This window comes from Hakea prostrata, chromosome 3 (genome assembly GCF_041222555.1).
Source record: "Hakea prostrata isolate BN-2017 chromosome 3, UWA_Hpros_2, whole genome shotgun sequence".
In the NCBI taxonomy this organism is placed as follows: Eukaryota; Viridiplantae; Streptophyta; class Magnoliopsida; order Proteales; family Proteaceae; genus Hakea; species Hakea prostrata.
In genome coordinates this window covers 57,821,791-57,841,293 of record NC_142602.1, presented here as the reverse complement: position 1 = coordinate 57,841,293, position 19,503 = coordinate 57,821,791, and the positions used below count along the sequence as shown (strand labels likewise).

At 39.0% G+C, this 19,503-nt stretch overlaps 1 protein-coding gene across 1 annotated transcript in view; it reads right to left on the bottom strand.

The window, feature by feature from the left end:
* LOC149022599 (uncharacterized) overlaps nucleotides 1–19,503 on the bottom strand; it is a 46,241-nt gene that overhangs the window by 11,214 nt on the left and 15,524 nt on the right. Inside the window, 13 exon segments of the mRNA XM_089150628.1 lie at nucleotides 230–353; nucleotides 448–503; nucleotides 615–710; nucleotides 906–1,008; nucleotides 2,137–2,285; nucleotides 2,759–2,787; nucleotides 3,325–3,505; nucleotides 3,772–3,895; nucleotides 7,443–7,590; nucleotides 8,678–8,756; nucleotides 8,905–8,964; nucleotides 9,104–9,205; nucleotides 9,335–9,440. Coding sequence (XP_089006754.1) covers nucleotides 230–353; nucleotides 448–503; nucleotides 615–710; nucleotides 906–1,008; nucleotides 2,137–2,285; nucleotides 2,759–2,787; nucleotides 3,325–3,505; nucleotides 3,772–3,895; nucleotides 7,443–7,590; nucleotides 8,678–8,756; nucleotides 8,905–8,964; nucleotides 9,104–9,205; nucleotides 9,335–9,440 — 1,357 coding nt within the window.

Below are 19,503 nucleotides of genomic sequence, written 5' to 3'. Positions count from 1 at the left end.
TAATAATAGATCAATGGTTGGTTACTTGACTTAAAAGGGAAAATAAGTTGCCAGTTCATACAAAATTAGACAAAACTTCAATCTAAGCATCTTAATTTAAATTGTAAGTTATACCCACCAAAGGATTTAGTGTCAGTGCATTAAAAAGACAACAGAGTCACAATAATTTCCTAACTGGGAAAAACAATAGATAAGAGATATTCATAAAATTGACACTAAAGGAGCAGACCAGATCATAATGACGAGAGATGTTCCTGCGAGCTTGTGTGAGAGTGTTTTGCCTTGAAGCATGCTGGAAGAAATACTTGGCAGACGCAATTGCAGCAGTGAAGAGTAATGGTGTCCACCAACCTCTGTGACAAGAAATTTTTAAGCCTAAAAATAATTGACTTTTCCTATAGATAAATACTGTACACTCTGAAGCATATCTAGTGACTAGAAGAATACCTTTTATTATTGTTCTTCATGATAGAATTATTCAAATCCCTATTAGCAATGAAAATCTGCAGAGACAAATTTAGAAAAGGAAATTTTGGAATAAAAATCTACAATAATTATTGAATAAATTGGACCTTAGACGGTAAATTTACATTGGAACATTAACTTCTCCATACCATGAATAAATTTAAAAGACCTTCTTCCTTATCAATAAAAGAGAAATCACCACTTATATAGGCATCTGCAAGACCTAAATCAGCCTGTGTAGCAACCTGCAAAAAAAATTCCAATGATGTTTCATAGTTTCAAACATTTTATGTGTGTATATATGTATACATGACAATTTCTTCGCCATTTCTATAATGCAAAAATTACACTTCAACCAGTAATTCGCTTTTATCCTTTTGCTTTCCTTCTTAACAATAAATGTCTACTCTACAGTCAAAGAGAATGTCAGGGGTACATACCTTCCAGTAAAACTTGGGGTTGTGAACTTTTATGACAGTTTTATGAGGACAGATTTTGCTAGTTCCTTCAAAAGAAAGAACAGTTCCTCCATCTTCTAACAAACTGCACATTTCAAAATACACCTTTTTTTATAACTATAAAAAAGCCAATGTTGGACTTGCCAAAGAGATTGCTAAAGTATGCAAGCTAGACACACATACACACACACACACACATTCTGTAGATTAGTATAAAAAGCGCAAATCCAGTGCCAAAGGCTTCTGCACAAGCAAAATCCGATGGGCAGTTTTCCTACACAGTCTTACCCACAACATTTTTTGTTGGGAGGCTGTTTCAATACTCCGTAGATTAGTATATTTATCTAAAAGTACATTAATCATATTTCATGCAAATGATCCAAGAACATAATATTAGGCTAACAATAGAAAAAAATAAATTAAAATGTCCACATGGTTTTAGAAAGAGTAGAAATGAGAAAATGAGCAAGCAAAGGATCATAGACATTGTCTCAATAAGAAACTAGAAGATATTATGGGATGCACTAAATAAACAATAAAGACGCCAACATTATGGCCAAAAGCTTATGTTCCACACGAATGAAGAAAGGCCAAAAGGACATTGATATATGTAAACACAAGAATGATGAGCGAGAGCTTTAGTTGCTTTATACAAACATTTCTTATAAAAACTTGCACCAGCCAATGTACCTGATTATTTGGAGAATTCTACAGTCAGAATTTGAGATGGGGCACATGGTTTCAAGTATTCTAGTGAGAATCTTGCATTGAATAGAAGCACATATTCAAGTTGTTCCCATCTTTATCCAAGTTATTTGCTTCTTTTTTTTCACCAACAACTTTATTTTTTTCTATTTAACTTTGACCAACTTATTTTTGCAAGCATAAAAATTCTGACTTGCATTTTCATTACATCATACTATTACCACAAAAAAGCAACACCTACCATGAGATGATAACACACATGATGATTGGTATTTTATTATTTATTTCACCATATGAGAGCAATTCAAAACAATACATAGTTTTCTTCTAGTCTCAATAGTCCAAGGAGTTCAATTGTAATAGACTTGAACAATTTCTTGAGGAATTCCAGCAAAAGATACAGATCAAACATTTTCAGGGTTGTGGTGGTAGGTGAGGCTATCTGACTATTGTAAGCAAGAATCTATGAAATGAGTTGCTATATTCAATTTTTAAGGTGTGAACTCACGTCAAACATCCCGTTGATATAAAACGCACAAGGAACCTAGTTACAAAAAGGCGAGCTCCTGTTTCTGCCAGAGAAGGTGCCATATGTTTTGGGTTTTTTAGAAGAGAAAATTTCTTTCCAATAATATTATGTGCAACAACCAAGCCAGCCTGCAAGAGATTTACACTCATGAGTAGTGCATGACTGAACTGACAAGTTCTAATAAAATGAAAGACATACAGAGATTAAAGAAACCAAGAAAATGGTACATACTAGCCAATTAGCCATACCCAAAAATGAGTTAAAACCAAAGAAAAAGGTTTCCACCTTTTTTTCCTTCCGCAAATCATGACGAACAATTTATTAAATTAAAGTTCTAAAACAGTCCGTTAACCGAAGGCAAGAGTTCTCTGTAGGGGGAAGTGGCTCCTGTGTGCATGGGAGGGGCCAGCTGAAATGCAAGTGGCAGCACGAATAGGGCAACCATTACCTCTTTTCATGGGCCAGGACAGTTATCCGCCCCCCATTGCACAATTCCCCCGCAGAGAACATTCTCCTTGGCTACAAGATGGAAGTAAACTTAGTTTATATTTAAGAATTAAACCATCACCGTGAGACAATACAGAAAGATACCAATCCTTACCTTCAGCCCGTCCTCGTGTAATCCATAGCCTGCATAAGAAGGACCCTAGTAAAATAAGTATCTCTAAGTTTCTAAGACAAGAAAACATGCATAGCAAAAATAATGCTACACTCTTTTATACTAAGGCTTTAGTTTTCTTATTTTGACACACTCAAAAAGCAGAGGTGTCAAGCAAAAGACAGCAATTGTACATGAAATTAAATAATAACTTGGTTCAGTGGTATTGTCATACTTCAGTTGCTTTCACGTTCCACTGTTTAACCCAGATTATCAATCATGCTAGCATTTAAAGCCATTATGACTAGCTCCAAAGTGCTGGACATATTTTCCTGCAGCTTTAGATAACTTTGCTACGTTAATTCAATATTTCCTGAAAAACTTCCATCTTAGGCTACATTTACTTCTGGCAAAGCTCCAATTTTACAGTTAGCAGCCTTAAAAGAGGTAATGTTAAGAATTTTTAGTTCCTTCTACCAATACCATTTCTATAAACTTATGCTAACTCAACTTCCTTTTAACCCTAATCACTGTAGTATATACAGACATCGAGATAAACCAATGCCCACCCTGATATGCGCCACAGAACCATATGCCTCTCTTCCCTTGGATTCTATCAAGCTCGAGCAAAGCTTTTGATGCAGCAACGGATGGGACAGGACGGCTTGTTGTCCATTTAAGCATGGTGTGTTCCGGTGCATGGGGTGGATTGAGAGTCACAAGAAACGGCAAATCAGCTTCACCAATGTTCTGTAAGTTCATGGATTTGATGAAATAATTAGAAAAATACAACTGCAGGGAAGAGTTTCAAGCTATTTTGAGGTAATTAAAATCTGAAACTTAATTAAAACCTGAAACTTGCAATCATTATCATTTACTATGCCAGTGTCTACCAGCTAGTAAGAACATCATATAATGATTATGTTATTGATATGAAAACTCAAATACCAAATTCTATATGCTTTACGAATGAATTTACGAGTTACAAGCACCCATTAGAAAAGTATGATCCATACCTGGAGCACATTAAGCCAATATGTCAAACATACTTTGTTGTGTATAGTTCCAAGAAAATTCCATGCACTCCATGCTGCTGGGCTTTGAGGCATTAAGGTTTTGTCACGGTGAAGGAAAATATCACTGCCAATATAGGACATCATTCAACCAGTTTAAACTTACTAGAAAGAATGCATTTATAAATCGAAACACCAAAACAAGGGAGCACACTCAAATAAAATTGTTAAGAAGGCACAGTTGGCAATCATCCTAAAAGCTGCTGAGGGTCTAAACAATTACAATGACTAACTTCGAGAAGAAATGAAAAGATAAAGCTTGTGGTAATGAGTTGCTGGACATGTCACTTATCCAGATGTCATGTCAGATCCCCAACCAGAAATATTCATAATTTTTGCACAAAAGCTGCCAGATAAATTTATTTTCCTGACATGCTTCTATGTTATGGAATTCGGATACAAGATCATATCTGAAGCTTTTAATATCCCAACTTCATACCTGCATGCATTGCTTGCTAAGTTGTTTGCATTTTTTGGCACCTGCAGTGGCATCTGGGTTTAGGAAACAGCTCTGTGAGAAGTGGGATGGTTAAGGCTGTGGGCATTATTGCCCCTCCCCAGACCCTGCAGTGGAGGAAGCTCGTGCACCAAGTATGCACTTTTGCAATGACATTGGATTATTAACTTGCAATTTCAATTGGAAGTCGTGTATTATTGCTACATAGAGGACAACTTAGAGGTCCATATCAGCTGAGTCAACTTATCTATTTCACGGTTGAACAATTCGAACTCTAGGTACAACAAAAACCCACGACATAGATGTTTCCGCCATGTAAGATATGTTTTTTCCCATGAGATCACCGACTTGATTCTTAACCTCTCCAATGAATGTGTAAATGCAAAAGCAGACACCAGAGCAGAAGGGGAAATCTTTCATGACAGAAAACATACATCACACCACCTAAAAGTTAGGGTTACTTTCCCAATAGATTAGGCAAACAAACTGTTAAAAACAATTAAAGCTGGAGATTCCAGCTGTCAAGGCTATGTCAAACAACCTAGGGCTACTTTTCCTATGGATTACACAAGACTGAGTAAAGATAATGAAATTTGGACAGTGTAGCGGTTAAGGCTACAAAGAAACAAGAAGAATGAAAATGTTGCCTACCTTGCACGTCAATTTAACCTTTTCTCCTATTTCACTAGAATAGTACTCATTACTACTATAAATCCTTAGTTTATCAAACATAATAATGTCACTTGATCCCTGGTGCAGATAGTTCACCTAGAGGGTTTATTTTATTAGGAATGTGTTATGTAGGTGTTGGTCCTTTGATCTTGTGGGTTTACTTAGCAATGGGCCTAACATACAGGTAGAAAGTGGAACACTGAATCTTCTTCATTAATTAGTCAGGATTCTATTTTTGAGTAGGATCAACTTTAAGCCCATATCTATTTGCACTAGTAATGGATAAATTAACCAAAGACATTCAAGATGAGGTCCCTTAGTGTATGCTTTTTGCGAATGATATTGTGTTGATTGATGAGACCCAAGTGGGGATTAATACCAAATTAGAATCATGGAGAGTAGCTTTGGAATCAAAAGGCTTTAAATTTAGTTGATCGAAGACAGAATATCTAGTTTGTAACTTTAGTCATGATCGGACAGATGATGAGGTGGTGATACTTGACGATAAAAAGATTCCTCAGAGTGATTGTTTTAGGTACCTAGGTTCAATCATAAGTAAAAGAGGTGATTTAAAGGATGAGGTTTCCCAAATAATTAAAATTGGGTGGATGAAGTGGAGAGGTGCGTCCGGGGTCTTATGTGATTGGCGTATTCCATTAAAGCTTAAGGGAAAATTTTATAAGACCGTTGTTCGACCAACTATAATGTACGGTGCAGAGTGTTGGGCTGTTAAAAAGAATCATATAGATAAACTCATTGTAGCAGAAATGAGGATGCTATGATGGATGAGGGGCAAAACTAGGATAGATAAGATAAGAAATTATCATATTAGAGTTGGTCTGGGAGTTGCTCCCATAAGTGATAAGCTTCGAGAAAGTCGTTTGAGGTGGCACAACCACGTTTAACGGAGACCTATAAATGCCCTTGTACAAAGAAGTGATATATAATCCATATTGAAGGAACTAGAAGGGCTAAGGTAGACCTAAGATAACCTTAGGAGAAGTGGTGAGAAAGGATATGTATAGCTTAGGCCTTGTATCTAGCATGGCCTTAAACAGAACTAATTGGAGGGCTATAATCCATGTAGCCGACCCCATTTAGTTGGGACAAGGCTTATTGTTGTTGTTGTTGTTCTATTTTTGAGTCAGTTTATTTCATGATTTTAGTATCCCCATCAGTTTATGTTACCTTGATGGTTAAGGAGTAAGGTTTTTCAATTTTAATAGTAGAATTCTCCAAAAGAACAAACTCGACTTAATGCTGGTAGTCTCCTAGTAATATTGTGTTTTTATATTTTATTTTTGTTTCCTATTGTAACTTTGGTCAATAATAGATCTATATAAATAAATTGTGTTCTCCTTGGGTGGGTAACAACCTTACAAAAGCCTCCAAGGTTTTCTGCAAATCATCTTCTTCTTCAACATCCTAGATGTCGTCTATTTGGGGAAGATATTGAACCATGTAGCAGTGGCCAATCGCTCTGATATACAGAGAAAGTTCTGGAAACCGGTGTGGGTTTTGTTTGGCAACATTCTGGTCAGCAGATCCTTGCTTTTGTTAGACATGGTTATTTCACTTTGTACTTGTAATCTGTGGGGTTCAAATTTAGTCAAACCCTTTATGTGCTGTGGATACAGCCCTCTTTCTAGGGACCCTGGGCTTGCCCATACCTTGGCCTGAAAGACCCTCTCTATCACATGCATGACAGATTGGTCAAATTCCACCCTGGGATGTTGGATGTATGCATTCAGATCTCGTGCTAACATGTAGTTGACTCTGTATTTCCTTTCAGTTCTTAATGAATGATGCTGATTTTACCAGAAAATAAAAATCATCTTCTTCTGCCTCCTCTGTTATTCTTCTTCTTCCTTGCTTCTCATAATGCCTCTGCTTCTCCTGCCACCTTACAAGTGTCTGAGCATGTTTTTTCCTTTTCTATACAAGTTTGTAGGGTGTTACAGTCATGTACACAAACTTGACTGAAGAGAGAAGAAAAGTTGTACCTTGTACTGCGAGAGAGTACGGTGAGATCCCTTTTGTGAGAGAGGTAGGTAAGAGACTCTTCTTTTTTTTCGGTAAAGGGTAGGTAAGAGACTCGAGTCGAGACTACCCTGTTATCTTCCTCCCCTAACTTGATTTCCTACATTTTATTTTACTGATTGTGAAGTTTTCTGCAAAACTAAGAACCGTTCAAAGTATTTACTGTTGCTAGACCTGAATTTAAAATTCCCATCTGGACGGGTTATCACTTGTTACTGGTCTATCCAGAAAGAAAGTATACCATAAAACCTACTTCCATGTGCAAACTGAAATACATAGCTAATGTCGCAAGGACAAGTTGTCTTCTACCTGAGCCATAAAACTGATATGACTTAGTGTGTCCTATAATATCTATTTCATTTATAACTCCAAGGAGGCGGAAGATCTTGACAACTTCCAAAGATTATTATAAAGCTACAAAATGCATAGGCTAAGAAGGCAGCACCTGTAAACATATTGAAAAGCGCCAAGCACTCTAATTTCCTCGTATGATGCTTGTTCACCCAATACACTTAAAGCATCTGGTGCGTGTGTGGCTATTACACACCCATCATATGTCTCTTGTAAGCCGTCTACATCTAATACAGTGCAACCTGCAAATTTAGCAGCAAACATTTTATGATTGTGATTAACAGTGTTATGTCATAAAATAAAATTCAAACATAACTGAGAATATTATTCCTTCTAACATTGTAGTGTTAACACCAATAAAAAAATATTGAGAATTTTTAAAAATTAATTTCACCAGCAGAAGCTCATTTCTTAAAAATCTTCAGGTGCAGAATTGTATTGGCTTCAGTACCAGATAAGATAAACCTATCATCACAGGTTTAAAATCATTCATGCGAAAGCTACATTTCATTTTTCTTTTACTGCTACACAAATTCTAAAGAAAAAGGACAAGAAGTCTGCCATTGGTCTCCTCATGCTATCCTGCTTAAAAAACCATCCTACTTCTGCTTCCCCCACCCCCAGAAAGGAAAAGTTCAAAATGAAGCCTCAAGCAGCTCTGCATTCAGATGTAAGCCTAAATTAACACATAAAATATGACATGTTCTCTCAAACATCACATATCATAAATTTTCTGGTGTAAAAATTAACTTGGATCAAAATGGAGTCTCAGCAAGTTAAAGAGTCTGCAATATTGAATATGGAACAGCATCCTTTCCATACCAATATATCCATGCTTCAAGATGCACGTGTGCAATAACTGACTCAATAACCACTAAATCAAAGGAAAGGTTAACATCAACAAAGGTGAGGATTCTCCCTGTCTATCTTGAACTTTGTGAAAGACCCTTATAATGTACGTACAAAGCAAGAACCAGCTTTTCATGCACAGGTCTAAGATAATTTCCAATAAGACAAACTTTATAAGACTCCATTTGTTCCGAGGAGAGTTAGGTGGGGTGGGAAAATGCTGATGGTGCCACGTCAAAATCCCAACCCAAAAATCTCACCATTATCCTATCCAAAGTCCCACTAATCGGATACTCTAATGGGAAAGGTAATTTTACCTCAACATTTGCAACCCCAAAAACACCACCGACGTGGGTCACATCTTCCCCGTAATTCCCTTACCTTCCCCTCTAAAATCAATGAGGCCTAGAACGATAAAATGAGATCTCATGATTTCTGGATAGTAACATTGAGTATTCAGCCATGGAAGAACCTTCTTACCCCCATCATAAGTTGAAATAGACTGCACTGCACATCCTGTTCTAATTTGACAACCTTTACTCCCCAGCTCTTCTTGAACCTGTGAATTTTGTTCATCAACAAGTTTATGATGAATGATTTAGCTGACTAAAAGATAAAGGCATAGCGGCGGAAAAAAATAAAACATGTAGTAAGATAACTAATTTAGGGATATTTTTTTTAAATGCAAATGGATATAAAAGAAGAACCTTGTTGACATAAGTATGTGAACGCCATCTGACAGTTAAACATTGTGGACGGCCAAAAAGCTGCAGCATAAACCAGAGTAAATTTACTACATGTTTCAAACATTTATATAGGAAACCTCTGGTGACAGTTGAAAATAAGTTTTTAGCATTAAGGAAAAATGACAAGACTCAAGAAAACTGGTAAACTTAAGGAATTTACCTGAAGAAGATGATGATTCCGGAAGAATGAAAGAACAGAGAAAGCTGAAAAGGTCATCACTCCTTCTGAAGGGCAGGACCAGACTGAAGCACATATTGGCACCTGCAAAATTAGACACCAGTGACATAATTGTATATTGGTCGAAAAAAGGAAATATGCACTTGGAAGTACAAATTACCAATAGAAAAGAACTACAAGAGGTAAGAGATCAAAAGCCATCGGAGATCTCACCAGATAAGCCTTCTGAAATAGATCAGAATAGCCACGTGATTTGATGAAATGTCCCAAGGTTTCATTGCGATCAAGATCAGGGTTGTTCTCAAGCTCTTCGAGGTACCTACGCATCAGTTTATTCTCTCTAAGTCAAAGAGGTTGTAACATAGGAAAAATGTGCAGTTCATCTTCACTCTGCTGAAAAATTGGGATTCATCTTACAGCATTAAGTCATAAATCAGAAAAGGGACATGAGTGACAGGCCAATCAAAGCCAATTAGTTGGATAATTACTGCCAGAATTTCTGATAAACTTCAGATGTTGATGAAAAATCATGTTACACTTTAATTGTCATGTAACTAAATCCTCAATGGAGCATTGGCAATTTACCATGTGAATGTGGCTTGAAACCTGTTATTCTCATCTTGCAGTCTCCTCAACTGTTTTTCAAATTTACCTCTAGAAGTGAGCACCAACGACAGGATTTCTTTGATTTTGTTTAGGAAAGAAATGAAAATATTTTAGCTCAACATAAGAAATTTCTAATAGCCACCTAAGATTTCCCGACAGAAAATGTGGAGAAATTACCAAAATCTTGGCCATTGTTATCAATGAAATATCAGATTCTAAATCATATAGTTTGTTTGCATAACAGGAACTATCTTATTCCAAAGGTGATCCTCATACTTGGCTGGAATAAGAAATTCCACTGATTTAATTTCTAGCAATGTGATAATTGCCGCATCGATCTTGAGCTCTATACCACCAGCTGAAGTCAAAAAGACTTACATATCTTGGCTGAACTGTTTCATGATGCTTTTAGTACTCACTTTTCCCTTCACAACTCTATCAAATCCCATATAGTTGGGATAAGACTAAGTTTTTGTTCCTCTCTACATACATGACTGCAATAAGAACTTTGAATGCCTGGGTTCGCAGGCTCAATCTCAAGCAGTCAAAGTGCAACAATTTCTGTCAACCTTAGATTTCCTTCATGCAACATGCCAAGTGCACGCTAGGCTGAGGCCTGATGGGCAATATAAGATCTGAGATAAAAGGTTTCTGAGGGAAGTTTCTTCTCTACCGTTCTCACGATAGGAAATATCTAATTTATATTGGAATTTAGGGAGAGTTACAAGTGTATTACAATTCAGGGAAATACAGTTGAGTTTGATTGAGACTCAAGTTTGTGAATTTGGTAGTTGAGTTTCTAACGTGGCTGACTCTATCAATGGAACATTCAAATTTTGAATTTTGGAATGTTCCGTTACACCTCCCCACAAGTGAAGCGGCCTACGTGTGACATTGAGCTTGGATCTTAATGCCTTGAACCATGGTCCTGGTAAACCTTTAGTTAGGATGTCAGCAAATTGATCATGACTCAGTACAAAACGCACATGGAGATGCTTGCTAGCCACGAGTTCTCTGATGAAGTGATAGTCTATTTCAATGTGCTTTGTGCGGGCATGAAACAGAGGATTGACTGCTACGTAGGTTGCACCGATATTATCACAATACAAAATGGGGGCAGGGACTGAATGACCAAGATCCTTGAGGAGTTGTTGCAACCACATCAATTCTGCTGTTGCATTTGCCACTACTTTGTACTCTGACTCAGTAGATGACCTTGCCATGGTGGGTTGTTTCTTTGAACTCCAAGGGATTGGGTCGGTTTCAAGGAAAATGCAGTAAGCACTCGTCGATTTGCGATCATAGGGGCAGCCAACCCAATATGCATCTGTGTATGCTATTAGGACTTGCACCATAGTCTTTTGAAGTAGTATACCAAAGTTGATGGTGTCCTTCACATATCTAAGAATTCTTTTAACGGTAGCCCAATGATCCAACAAAGGCTTGTGCATGAATTAGCACACATGATTGATAGCAAAAGCAATGTCTGGCCTTGTTAAAGTCAAATATTGTAGTGCACCTACGATACTTCGGTATCGGGTTGGATCCTCAAATTCGATACTGCTGAGTGGCACTGTTGTTGAGGTGGCACTGGGAGTGGGCATGGGTATAGCATCAATCATATTTGCTCGACGCAATAAATCCAAGCTATATTTGGTCTGTGACAAATGAAGACCATTAGAATTCTGTATTGCTTCAATGCCCAAGAAATAATGGAGATCGCCAAGGTCTTTGATGGCAAACTCATTGCCAATGGAGGAGATAAGACCTTGTATTAGCTGAGGACTGGTGCCTGTAACAATTATGTCATCGACATAAACAAGAAAAAAAATCATGTGATGTTTGGTTTTAGAAATATAAAGGGCAAAATCTGATGGTGAAGAATGGAAACCATGTGCCTCCAGAAAGATTCCCAAGCGGTTGAACCATTCTCTTGGTGCTTGCTTAAGACCATATAGAGCCCTCTTAAGATGACAAACATGGGTTGGGAAGGCTGGATCTATAAACCCCTGTGGTTGAGACATGTAGACATCTTCTTTTAATGTATCATTAAGAAAAACATTTTGTACATCAAGTTGTCGAAGCTGCCATCCATTGGATACTGCAATAGAGAGCACAACACGAATGGTAGTTGGCTTCACAACTGCACTAAATGTATCGAAGTAGTCAACACCTTCTGTTTGATGAAAGCCTTTTGCTACAAGGCATGCTTTGTATCGCGAAATGGACCCATCGGCATTGCGCTTGATTCTATATACCCATTCGTTACCCACAAAGTTCATATTCGATGTATAAGGGACAAGCTCCCATGTTCCATTGTGAAGTAATGCATCAAATTCAACACTCATTGCCTCCCTCCACTTGGGATCTTTGCTTGCTTTGGTATAGGATGAGGGTTTGATATCAGAAGAGTGTGTATCAGTGAGGTAGGCTGTAGGCAGACGGTGTTTGGTTGTCATGAGACTGAGTTTGGAAATTGGTTTGGTTACACCAGATTTAAGACGGCTTTGCATGGGATTATGGGTCACTGTGGGTTGTGGTTGGATCAGATTAGATGAAGGAATGGGCTGAAGGGAATTAGGTGGAATAGATGGGCTTGATGGAAGTAAAGGTGTGGGTTGTTCTTGTAAGGCTGTTGTAGTAGATACATTGGATGGTGATTGGGTATGGGTATTGAGATTGTGAGAGTGGGTTAATATGTTGTCATGGGTTACAAGCACAGGGCTAGGTGTGTGGGTAGAGGTAGGGGGTGGAGAATGAGTGTGTGAAGCAAAGGGAAAACTTTCTTCATCGAACGTCACATGTCGTGAGATAAATGTGCGACCACTTGATTTATCAAAGCACTTGTACCCCTTATGTTGACTGCTGTAACCCAGAAAAATACATTTGGTAGATCGAAATTGTAACTTGAACCTGTTATAAGGACGTAATAAGGGATAACATGCACATCCATAGGTGCGTAGAAGTATATAATCTGGCAGTTTTTTGAACAAAACTTCATAAGGAGACCTATTTTGTAGTAATGGAGTAGGCAACCTGTTAATCAAATATACTACTGTCTCAAATGCAGAAGCCCAGAATGTCATAGGAACATATGCACGAGCCATTAAAGCGAAGCCTGTTTCTACAATATGGTGATGCTTACGCTCTGCACGACCATTCTATTCAGATGTATGAGGGCAAGAATACTGATGAATAATGCCAATAGCATTGAAAATTTATCAAAAAATTGATATTCCTTGGCCCCATCAGATTGAAAAACCTTCAATTTAGCATGAAAAATATTCGCAACATGAACATAAAATTGCTTGAAGATAGAGAATGCATCAGACTGAGACTTAAGAGGAAACATCCATGTAAATCTACTAAAATCATCGATAAATGATATATAATAATTGACACCTTGAAAGGAAGGAATGTGGGGTGGACCCCAAATATCTGAATGCAATAATTCAAACGGAAAACTAGCAATTGAGTGATTCACACTAAATGGTAATTTGTGAGCTTTTCCCATTTGGCATGAGACACAGACTAACGTAGAAGACTAGGGAGCGACTGGCATGGAATGTTGACGAAGAATAGACTCCAAGCACTTGAAGGAAGGATGCCCTAATCAGTCATGCCAAATCGACTTGGAAAGCCTTTCACCAATGTGAACAGTGGGTGAGATGGATGGTGATGGAGAAGGAAGCTGACATAGACCGTCTTTAATTGGTCCTTGGAGTAGAATTTTCCCGGTACATGAGTCATTCACATAACAAGTATCAGGGTGAAATTCCATAACAACATTATTATCATTAGTGAATTTGCTAACTAATAATAAATTCTTGGTGATATCGGGAACATGTAAGACATCATGCAAGTGAAACTAACGTGAAGGAGAATGAAAATAGAAGTTCCAATATTTTTTATTTGCAAACATACACCATTGCCTACGCGCACATTGTCAATTCCATTGTAGGGAGAACTAGTGGTCAGTGTTCCCATATCAGAGGTGATGTGATGGGTTGCTCCAGAGTCAGGGTACCATGCAGGATCAAAGGAGGTAGTTGGGGTTGCAAGTAAGGCCTCCGTTGGAGGTGAAACAACAGGTGCAGCAGTTGGCGTAGGAGGATGATAAGAAGGATTGTATTGATTATAGCATGTTGTAGTAGTGTGGTTGCTACGGAAACAAATCTGGCTGCACCTGTAGTTGATTTAAAATGATTAGTATGCTAAAAATTAGGATGAGAAGATCTTTTACCTCTACCACCATAAGAAGAAGTGGATCGGCCACGATTGCAGTTATGAAAAGGATAGGATCCACGACTTTTCCCACTATGGGGCTGAGTGGAGAAGTGAGTTTTTGCTGCAATATGAGCTTTTACTATTGGTAGCTCATGAAGGGATGCTCGCTGTTTGTGAAGAATTTCCTGGCTGAGTAACATGCCAATGAAATCATCAAGTGCAACTGGTTCTAGTCTAGTGGTGATTAAGGCAGCAAAGGATTCATAGTTGGAACCCAAGCCGCGAAGAATGCCCAGGATTAAATCGGAATCTAAAACAGGACTAGCTGCAGTAGCAAGATGATCGGCTATGGCTTTCATCCTCTGAATATATTCGAGCATAGAAGAATTGCCTTTCTTCAATTGGAAAAGTTGGTACTTGAGGTGCATCACACGAGCTTGGGATTGAGACGCATATATATGCTCCAATTTGCGCCATGCTTCATGAGAGGTAGACACACCGACAATATGAGAGAGTGAAGTTTCAGTAAGAGAAGAGATGATCTAACTTAGGATGATTTGATCTTTGCTTGCGCCACTGTAGGTAAGCTGGGTTGGGAGTTGGTGAGGCAATAGCAGAGGAAGTTGGGGAAGAAGATAAGGTTGGAGGAGGAGGAGAGACGCTGCTATCAATGTAACCGATTAGATCATGCGCATGAAGTAGTGGCATGAACTGTAACTTCTAGATTAGGTAGTTACTCCGATCCAGCTTTACAGGGAGTAAAGAGATAATATTAGAAGGAGAAATCATAGGTGAGGAAGTAGAGGTGGTTTGGGTGGAAGTTTCTGAAGAGGAAGACATGATTTCGGTGACGTAAGTCAGCGGCAACTAATACCATATAAGATTTGAGATAAAAGGTTTCTGAGGGAAGTTTCTTCTCTACCGTTCTCACGATAGGAAGTATCTAATTTATATTGGAATTTAGGGAGAGTTACAAGTGTATTACAATTCAGGGAAATACAGTTGAGTTTGATTGAGACTCAAGTTTGTGAATTTGGTGGTTGAGTTTCTAATGTGGCTGACTCTATCAATGGAACATTCAAATTTTGAATTTTTGAATGTTCCATTACAGGCAATGCTAATGATCAGGTAGTAGACCTCTTCAAGGAGGCCAGCATGAAAAAGGAAGTCGATGGAGCACTCACAGTGCTCCACTGTAGGTTCAATGTAACCTAGCATGAACATCAAATGGATTAGCTAAGACCTCATCCACCAATCCTTTACTGGATCAAGCAGTCGAGATACCAGTGAAGGTGATGCAGTTTGCTTGAGACTAGGATCCAATCATCATAGACTTGCAAAATCTTGTTATCCCATAATTGTAGGATGCCACCTTCACTTAGTCTTCCATCCACACACAGAAATAAACAGTTCCCAGTAGAGCAGCATCAGCAGAGATCATAACCAAAATGGTGATATCATATAGCAGCCAGCATATAATGGAAAAGTTTAACAGCCTCAGTTGGTTGTCGTTTCTGAATTTGGCAAGAAAAATGACCATTTATGATACAGTTTCTCTCTCAACCATGTCATTTAATAGCAAACTTGCACTTGCCACTCACAGTCCTTTGAATGATCACCAATTATTATGGTCCATAACACCGTATTCCTCCCAGGCAAAAAAAAAAAAAAAAAAAAGGCTGGTTCTATGTCTCCATATGTTCTATATCTCCAAACCGCCAGCTCCTCATTCTATTCCAGGAGAGAAGAGCTTCTAGGCCTAGTCCAAATGTTCGTGCTCTTATTTTTTTTTCTCTTTCAAGTCCATGGTAGTCCAAATGTCCCTGTTTCTATTACTGTGCGAAAATGGTAGTCCAAGAAAACCACCTTTAAGGCAATCCCTTATCAAACATAAACCTTGATTGCTATTGAGTATGGCTCATGCTTCACTTGTGTTGCCAACAGACACGGGGTCTTGCTCCCTAGTGAGCGAGCGGGGATCCAGGGAGGCCGCCCTAGCGGGGTGTAGGGGCAACGCCCCTGAAAGACCATAACGGATCTATTATGGTTTGAATTTGATTTTTGAATTCAAGATTTTTAAATTTAAATTCAAATTTGAATATTGTAAACGAGTACAACAGCCATGTTTATTTATAAATACATAAAACTTACCCATCAAGGTAAGCAACCTACTTATCAAAATTAGAGTTTTTCTTTGCATTCTTTCAGCCCCCATAGCCTGTAGAGGGCCCATGTTTATGTGAGACTCAGAGTTTCTTTACAGTTTGGACTTGGGCCCATGAATAGCCATGGCTTAGGGTATCTAAGCACTTATATATATTCTCTTGTAACAGAACATTGAATATAGTGAAAAACCTAATGTTGGACGTAGCTTCACATTGAGGTGAACCAGGGTAAAATCCGCGTCTCCTTTTCTTTCTTTATTTTCTATTCAATTGTGTGTGATTGATAACTCTAATACTAAAAATTGCAACTTCTATTCTTTCGTATTTCACATAAAATCCCCATAAATCTTAGTTTGACAAAAGCTGTACGAAAATAACTCAACCGCAATAAAAGGAACATCTTCGTTAACATATTTATAGACAGCCATAGCATGAAAAGCCTCTGATGGGTTAGGCATAGAAAAACTTATCTGGGCAAGTCACCTTGTTGAGAAAAGGGTGGAAGCAAACTAGGTTTCCCAGTTCCAATTAAACATGTTAGACGCAAATAACTCAATTGCATTAAACGAAACATCTCCGTAACATATCCATAAAAATCTGAATTTGAGGCTGATGCGTCCAAAATCTGCTCAGCCCTTAGATCACTGATGAATGACCTACAAAACAATTGTCAGATGTGGCTCAACCATGGGGGTCGGGAGGCCACCTCCGAAGGCTAAGTCAGTTGATGAACTAATCACAAAGGCTTTGGCTAATTGCAAAGCAAAAGTTTGAATACGATTGCTAGGAATACGATTCAGTTACCTTCTTTGTAAGTAGGTTATGACTTATATAGTTTTTACCTTCTGATCTTGTCCATTGGACTCGTTCGAGCCTTCTTCTGGTAGCCGTCGGATCTTTACGGTTAAACTCGATCGTGGGGTGATGGATAACTTCCCTTAATCACACGATCCTTTGCTGCGGGTGTTGAAGTTACCCCAGTTTGCACGATCGTCTGCTTCGGCGAACGCTAATAACTGCCTCTTGGTGGGTTATCCATTCCGAGATTCTTGGGTGTGTGCTTGCCTTCTGAACATGCAAGGTTTCTTCCTTAGCACGCTACCCTTAAACCCGGTTCATTCGAACCTAAAACGGTCAGATCGTTCCCGACCGGGGTCAAGGGTTGAATCGAGGGTGAACCCGGTTTCTTCATATTTTCCCCGTATCACGAGCCCCCGCAGGCCAAGCGTTCGGGAACATTGAGGGCTTGGTTTGGTTTAAATCGAACATGGATACCTAACGAGGAATCTAAATGATTTCTCACTCACTTGAATGTCAAGTCGCATTTATTGTTGCCGGATCATCATTTTCCTCAAGTTACTCAAACGTCTTCGGCCTTCAAGCAGGAGCTGCCACGTGTCTATCACAGTCGAAATCATCATTGTCCTCAACTCGAAACGTCTGTTTTTCTAAATGTCAATTCCGATTCGATTCATTTACGCTTTTCCAAAACGTCTCTTGATCGCGATCTGATCTGGATTGATCCTGATCATACATGTACTTGCTAACTTGCTTATTTAAAATCCATTCATTGTTTTCAAATTTCATTTTCTTGTCTGCAATTTGAAACTCGTTGTTGTCTTCTCTGTGCCCTACCAGTCTTCCTGCTCTTGAGCTTTCTACTCCGGTGAACAAGTAAGTTCATTGACTCTTTCCTGCCTTCTTTACTTACTTTAATTACTCCTTTTGCTTTCGTACTCTCGTTTTCTTTCTGATTTAAAAACCAAAACCAGACTTTTCTTGCAATGTGAAGCGGTAGAACCTTGGACGAGGGTTCTTCTGAACGTAACACCGGTCAGGGCGATTCTGGCAACGAGGCCATTGCTTCTGTCTCTGTTGAACAATCTGGTAACGAAGGGCATAAAATAACTGATATCTGGCATAAATTTGAAGAGGTGAACCAAAAGAAAGAAATTGAGGTTCCAACCCTGCCCCATATTCCAAATTATCAAAAACTTCAAAAGCGGCCGCCAAGGCCCCTCGGCAATCCAAAAGACCTAAACAAGGCCCAAGCTTTTTTGTTTCTAGTTATACCGAAGCCGAACTGGTACCAGCGACCGAGCACTTTTCCTTTCCTCCTTCCTATTTTCTTTGAATTCCCAATCTTGACGGGAGGGCTAATTCAAATCCCCCCCGATAAATTTTCGCTGTACTTGGATACTTTGGAGAGTGGGGTTCGTTTTCCATTTTTCAATCCTTTGTTCTTACAGTCTTGAATCACTGGGACATTTGTCCCGGAATGCTCCTTCCTAACAGCTGGCGTCACATCGTTGGCTTTCTCGGTTTATGCTCCGAACTTAGCATTAAACCTTCTCTTCCTTTGTTTGTACATTTTCATGCTTTGTCTCAATCCAAACCTCCAGGTTGGGTTTTTCTTTCCAAGCGTAACAAGACCGAACTTGGATGGTTGGGCAACATCCTAGCCAACGGTACATGCCCTTATAACCACAAAGGGTGGCGCAATCGGTATTTTTTCTACCGAGCGCCCCAGTCAAATCTAAACTTCCCAATCGGCTGGAACCAGCTTGAATCTTATACCGAAGCTAACCGTGCTCTCCTGTTCAGCGATGTTGAACAAGCTGCTACCAAAAAGATTAAGTCAATTCCCGTGGTACCAAGAGATTCTCAGTCTGGAGATGGAATATACATCTATACTTCAATATTGGGGGCTGGCCCCTTTTGAGCTTTCTAATCTTTGCGCTCCTCCTGACCATAATATGGCTTCATCGAGTTCTCTAACTTTGGCTTTCTTTGTAGTGCCTCCAAGAATCAATCCGGATGATGTCCGGGCTAATGTGATCAAGGCAGTCGACGCTGCAGAAAAAAGGTCGCCTCGTCCTATAACACAAGAAGCTGAAAAAGCTGCCTCCCCCTCTCCGAAGCCTACCACCAAAGGTATAAGAATATTGCGATCTGTAGGTGAAGGCTTTGGAAAAGGAAAGAAGCCGATCGAGGAAGAAGAAGTTGTCCCTCCTCTTGTCCAAACCAAAAGGAGACATGACCCGACCGATGACACTGTCCCGAAAAAGCAGCGGAAGAGTCAAGGATCAAAGGAGATCTTTATTCCTCAATGGACTCTGAAAACGTTGGATCGGGTCACACAAGAACCTAAGAAGGCTTCTGAATGGAGTTGACTCTGCTTGATGTCTGCCGACTATCAGGCCTTCAAATCTCTCAATGATGACGCTCTTGTTTGTATTTGTACCAGGTAACTAGTTCTCCAGGGCTAATGATTTATGGATCATAGCATCCTTCAGAATTCTTTGACAATTATCTTCCTTCTTAGGACTACCGTGGAGAATTTTTACGAGCACATTGAGGCTTTGAATTGAGTGGGTCACAGCA